This window comes from Ursus americanus, chromosome 12 (genome assembly GCF_024610735.1).
Source record: "Ursus americanus isolate L20-20 chromosome 12, mUrsAme1.1.p, whole genome shotgun sequence".
Taxonomy (NCBI): Eukaryota; Metazoa; Chordata; class Mammalia; order Carnivora; family Ursidae; genus Ursus; species Ursus americanus.
The window spans coordinates 38,177,308-38,183,811 of NC_142138.1; the positions used below are offsets into that span (position 1 = coordinate 38,177,308).

The 6,504-nt window shown below is 38.9% G+C and overlaps 1 protein-coding gene across 4 annotated transcripts in view; it reads right to left on the reverse strand.

The window, feature by feature from the left end:
* Positions 1 to 5,950, reverse strand: part of ZNHIT6 (zinc finger HIT-type containing 6) — a 79,077-nt gene extending 73,127 nt beyond the window's left edge. For 3 of the 4 annotated variants that reach the window (XR_015726292.1, XR_015726291.1, XM_087866073.1), the window contains exons 1-4: positions 5,093 to 5,950; positions 3,821 to 3,886; positions 3,627 to 3,733; positions 3,460 to 3,545 (exon numbers count right to left, since the gene is read on the reverse strand). Coding sequence is in view for 2 of the 4 variants with exons in the window: in XM_087866073.1 (XP_087722199.1) it covers positions 3,460 to 3,545; positions 3,627 to 3,733; positions 3,821 to 3,886; positions 5,093 to 5,757 (924 nt within the window). In the remaining 2 variants the exon portion in view is untranslated. The remainder of the gene's footprint in view (positions 1 to 3,459; positions 3,546 to 3,626; positions 3,734 to 3,820; positions 3,887 to 5,092) is intronic. The other variant, XM_045801866.2, reaches the window with a different exon arrangement.
* Positions 5,951 to 6,504: the final 554 nt, after the last annotated feature.

Here is a 6,504-nt window from a genome sequence, read left to right on the forward strand (position 1 = left end):
CTGATAGCAAACTAGGACTAGAACCTCCATAATCTAGACATCAAATTCTATCTAGAAAAAATTTAAGAGCAAACATCATGGTACAATCTTGGAAGTTTTCCTTCTATAATCAGGAGTTATAAAACAAAGATGTACAGAAGAGTTAACATAGCAGGCCTTAGACTGTTATCTTTAGGTGGTTTTGCTTGCAAGGTCGTTCCCTGGCTAGTGCCTGGAAATTTAAATGATTGGTAAATGGTTCTCTACACTGACTTTTCCTAAAACAGTAAGTGTGGTTCACTGTGCCTGAATTGTTTGCATACACAACATGGTTTTGGTTGTTTTCCTTCTGGGAGCCTGGAATTTGGCACTTGCTAGGCAGACAGAGGATGCTTTTGCAACCAGCCCCCAATAAAAACCTTGGGTAGTGAATTTCTCATGAGCTTGCCTAGTAGACAATACTTCACAAGTGCTATCACAACTCAGTGACAGAGGAATTAACTGTATACTGTGTGACTCCAAGCAGGAGAGGATTCTTGGAAGCTTGCAACTGGATTCCTTCAGACTTTGCTCCTTTTCTTTTTGTTAATTTTGCTCTACATTCTTTCACTGTAATAAATTTCAGCCATGAGTATAACTCTGTTCAATCATGTGAATCCATCTAGCAAATCAAACCTAGGGGAGGACGTGGGACTTACAACATAAATATCTACTATCATCATTAGTACTTGACAATGAATGGGAAGTCCTAGCTATTCCAATAAGAAAAAGAGAAGAAAAGGATAGAAAGATAAAAACAAATTGGGATGAATTGTTTAAAGAGAAAATCTCAAGGAACAGATAAGGTACAAGTATAGATTTTAATTCTATAAAATGCAGATTATAATTCCATAAAATAAATAACAATAAAAATACCATTCCTAAATACCAGCAGATTAAAAATAAATACTATTTAAAAAAGCATGAAAAAATCAAGTGCCTAGTAAAAAAATCTTTTAAAAATTATTTATTTATTTATTTATTTGAGAGAAACAGAGAAAGAGAGCAGGGGAGGAGCAGAGGGAGAGGGAGAAGCAGACTCCATGCTGAGCGCAGAGCCTGACATGGGGCTCGATCCCAGGACCCTGAGATCATGACCTAAGCGGAAATCAAGAGTCGGACACTTAACAGACTGAGCCACCCAGGCGCCTCTAAAGTGCCTAGGAATAAATCTAACAAAAAATATATAAGATCTCTACAGAGAAAATTATGGAGATATTAAATAAATGCAGAGATTTCAAGATTTAATGCTGTAAAGAAGTCCAATCACCCAAGTTACTCTATAAAATGAATGCAACCCCAATTAAAATTCCCAGGTAGGAAAAGGAGACTGTACAATCAATTGGCTGATTCATCATATTTGTATAGAATTACAAAGAGTCATACCCATACTAGAGTATGGCCATGCTCCAGAAAATGGACAAAGTCTGAGGAATTACACTGAGATAGTGAGTTGCAGTAAAAAACTATAACTGAGAGTGTGGTATTGGACAGACAAGTACGCCAACAGAATAGAATAGATAGGGCAGGAACTGACCCAAGCATATATGGATACTTGATAGATGACAAGGCAGTCCCGCAGAGCAGTAGGGAAAGGATGAACTTTTCCATAAATGATGCTAAGAAAGTGGATTTTCCATATGGAAAATTAAATGGGATCTCCGCTTCACATGATACACAAAAATTAATCCCAGGTAGTTTACAAACATAACTGTGAGATGCAACACTATAAAGCTTAAAGAAAATAACTCTGGGAGAATAGCTTCATAACTTCAAAGTAGGAAAGAGTTTTTTTAATAAACATTTAGAACTACTAATTATAAAGGAAACATGATAAATTCGACTACATTAAGATTAAGAACATCTGTTCAGCAAAGACACATAGTGAAAAACAAGCCACAGAATGGAAGAAAGTATTTATAACACGTACAACCAACTACCAACAGGCATCTAAGAAATACAAAGAATTCCTACAAACCAGTAAGAAAAAGAAAGTTGACCAATAAAAAGATGAGCAAGAGACTTGACCAGGCATTCTACAAAATGAAATCCAAATGGCCAGTAAAATATTTGAAAGATGCTCAATCTCACTGGAAATCAGAGAACTGCACATTAAAAACCCCAATAAAATTACAAAGCCATCAAACTGACAAAAAATTTTAAAACTCTGATCAAATCAAGTATTGGAGAGGATGTGACAAAAGGTACACACAATATTGGGAGTCTAAACTGGTATAACCACTTTGGAAAATGTTTTGCTTACATCTAGTAAAACTGAATACGTGCATACCCCACAAAAGAGTAATCCCATCCCCAGGTATAGACCCTAGAAAAAACAGGTGTGTACACAAACCACAATTCATAAACAAAAGTGCTCACTGCAATGCTGTTAAGGTTTTAGTTGTTGTTGTTATTACAAAAAACCTGGAGTCTATGTTATAATAGAAAACTCAGAATCCATGAACAACCGAATAGATAAATAAATGATATGGTCCTAAACTAGAAAACTGTTTAGAAGAAAAAATGGATCAAGGAATGGCACAAGGGAATGGCAGGGAATTTTTGAGAAGTTGGTAATGTTCTAATTCTGGACCTGGGTTGAACACTGGATGTTCACTTTATAATTATTCATTAAACAGTGTATTTGTATTTTATGCTTTTTTAATATGCATGCAATTCTTTACGATAAAAACAAAAAATTTAAAAAGTAATTTGTCTTTTAAGCAGAAATCTTAATTATGCTTAATTAAGCTTGAGAAAAACATGCTGATGCATGATAATTTTTCTTTCAGATATGTATGTGAAAGCTCATTTTGCAGAAAGCAGCAAGAGTGATCTTTCAAAAAGCAAATGTGCTCAAAACCCTCCCATGGCTTCTATTTTCACTTAGAATATATTAGGAGCCCTCACCAGTTTCTCTAACCTCATGTTCAACATTACATTCTCCTCCTTACTCACCTATACTTCAGTCACCGTGTCCCCATTTTAATCCTCAAACATACCAACCTCACTCCTAACTCAGTCTTACTTATGTTTTTGTCACTACCTGGAATAGTCTTCCTCCAAAGGTTCACATTGCTGCCTCTTCCTCATCATTCAGATCACTGCTTAAATGTCATCTCTCAAAGAAGCTTCTCCTGACTACCATATTACTCATGACCTCCTCCCAACAAACACCATTTTCATTTTCTTTTATATCCTGTGTTTTATTTTCTACATGCACTTAACTCTATATGAAATTATATTTGTTCCTCTACTCATCTCTTGTCTCTCCCCACACAATACAAGCTCCAGGACAGAAAGAACTTTGTTTTGGTCACTGATGTATCCCTGGTAACTGGAATAGCTCTGATTCACAATAGCCACTTAATAATAGGTGAAAAAAATGGATCTAACTGACTAAAAGAATTTTAACTGGAAGAGATGAAAAGAAATACTTACACGTTTATTGCTTATTGGTCTTTTTAAGAAAGCATCTCTAGAAATGTGGTCTGCTGTTCTTGCCACATCTTCCAAAAACCGATAATCTAAAAATTTCAAAACAGAAAAATAAATGACATATGCCAATGGCCATGAAGCATTAATCTGTTATGCATAAGATGACTTACCACTTAGGAGATTCATTTCAGTAAACTGTTGTATAGAAACATATGCAGTCTTATCTCGAACTCCATTACAGGTCAGTTCTGCTTTGTGTTTCTTTACACAGGGCAAACTGAAGAGACAAATGAGGTGGTACTTTCATACTCTGAGGTAAGACGGGTACAGAAAGAGGTAGTAAGGTAGGAAATTACATACATACCTGCAGGAATATCGCATACAACGTGGACATTTGTACTTTGCTTCTTCTGTACCACAAGTTTCACACCTACAAAAACCCAAAAGAAACTTAATAAGTAAGTTATCAAATATTAATTCTATTTATTGATTTATAAATTTTTAATGCTGAGTCCGATTACTCACCACAATCATGTAGTCAATGAATAAAGTATATGTAAGTAACTGATAAAATATTTGATAGCTCTCAAACATCCTTAGAAAATTCTCCTCTAGAAAACTGTCTCCAAATGACAACTACATTTACAACGTTGTTAGTACTACATAATTCACGGAAACATGTTATTAAATTAAAAAAAAAATCTTACTTTTGACTTCTTTTTCTACTGCAATCAGAAAATGAGATTATTCATTAACATTTTAACTTGTAATTCCTGGCAGTCTGCTAAAGATTGTGTGTGTGTGTGTGTGTGTATGCGTGCGCTCACGTGCACGCACGCATGTACGCATGCATATAACCAGAAGTCCAATCAATCCATGAATTTACTTACCTTAAACGCACATATACCACAAAAAGAATATAAGACCAAGTCAAATTTACAGAGTAACAGCTGCATCTTTTCTCTTCATCTCCACACCCAACCTAAAATGAGCATTAAAATAATCCAGAAATGCTATTACCCATCATCTATCTCCAATTGCTCTTCTAGGATCTTGGGATACTGACAACCAAACTACAGTCATTTCTATTTGGCCCACTGTGTTCTAGACAGTAAGAATCCCAAGAATCTGACCACTCTTTTATTTCCTATGCTGTCACATGATCATACACTATAAAGAAATTAAATATAAAGCAATAAAGGTTCACACTATCCATAGAGAATGGGTGACTTCAAGTGCATTTTTGTCTAATTTTAACTTAATCCATGTAGTCACTGTTAATTTTATTAGACTTTTCTTTATGTCTATCCTCTTTAAAAGAATACTGAGTCAAGAGCATATTAAGTCAAACCAGAATCTGGTCAAGGGTTTTCTGGTCCCCAGAATTATCACTTCCGTACTTGGCCATTGTCCACTGGCCACTAACAGCCTGACACATTTTTACTGAATTTGTTGTCCTTTGACAAAATCCTGCCCTCCCAATTACCCCCTCCCTCCACCACAAACACGCAGGTTCCAGGGACCCAAGTTTGCACTTATTCTTCATTATTCCACACCCGGCTGCTAGATTTCCTTCAATCCAGACAACAGAGGACTCCACAGCTTTATTCCCTCAATGAATTTCTCCCTGTCCTACCTTGACATGGCCAGTTTCCGTTTGAAACCCACTGGGGGATTTATCTGAGGCTCTTCTTTCACCTTTGTATCACCATCCATCACTTCTTCCTTTGGGAAATACTTCTCTTCTTTAACACAAACTTCATCCATCATTTCCTCCTTTTTTATGTTCTGAGCAACAAACACCTCCTCTTTTACCTCCAAGTTATCCTTCTTCTCTTCCTTCACATCTAGCCAGTCCATTACCTCTTCCTTCACATTCACTTTCTCTTCTTTTACCTCTGCTTCATCCACTTTCTCTTCTTTTACCATAAAACTACTTTCCATCTCCTGCTTCACCTCCAAAGTGCCTGGTTTCTCCTCTTTCACCTCAGGCCCATCCTCCACCTCCTGCTTTACCCACCGGCCATCCAGCATCCCGTCTTCCATTTCCGACCAGTCCATAACTTCTTGTTTCACAACCGTTATGTCCACTCGCATCTCATCTGCCTTTTGTCCACTTCCTTCTCTATCATCTGTCTTCTCCATTCCTGCCAGTCCATTCCCCACTTCTACGCTGCCAGGGTCCGTCCCTGCTGTGCCCCCGACTCTCTCCCTACCGGAGTCGAGCCTCAGCCGCGCCCCCTCAGCTCCACTCTGCAGACCTCCTCCCAATGTCCCTTCATTATCAACAGCAATATCCATCAGCTCACGACCCCTGGCCTCCGCTGCCACTCTGTCCTTCAGTGTGGCTTGTCCACGCCAAAAGGAACGAATTCTGGGACGGAACACCTACACTCGCCCACGTGTGGTGCCGAGAGTCGCAAGTAGCAAACGCCGGCCTGCACCTTTCCTTCAAATCGTCGTAAAGCAACACTTCCGCGCCTCGCCACTTCACGACTCCTAGAGCCCTTTACGGCTCTGCGGCAGTCCGGCCCCGAGACTCTGAAAGAATCGGCGTGAAGCCACGCCCCTGTGAGCCCACTTCCGGGGCGGGGCTTCGCCAAACCCTTCCCCGGGGGAGGCAACCTCTGCCGGCCTTCCCCGCCCCCCATCTGTGCGGGGCACTTCTCGGTAAAGAGTGGAGCTGCGGAGCGGAGCAAAGAGAAGCAAATCCCAGACAGTTTTGGAATGGTTAAGACCCACCTTGGTCAGTATTAACGATTAATCTTGTATGAAAATGGAAGAAACACTTGATGCTACGCCTCGGCAAGCTTCATTCTTCACCTATGCACTAGAGACAGTGGTGTTAAGTGTTATTGTGAAGATTAAATGGAATCGTGCATGGAAATAAGCCAGTAGTTACTGAAATAAACTCATATATGGTGGCTATTGTTACAGGGAATCAATCCTGAGAGGTTTCAGATAGGAAAGAGGGAACTTTTATTCTTTCAGTTCCGTCAGTAACAGCCCACAGGAGCCAGTTTCCCATTCCCAGCATCCTACAGGATT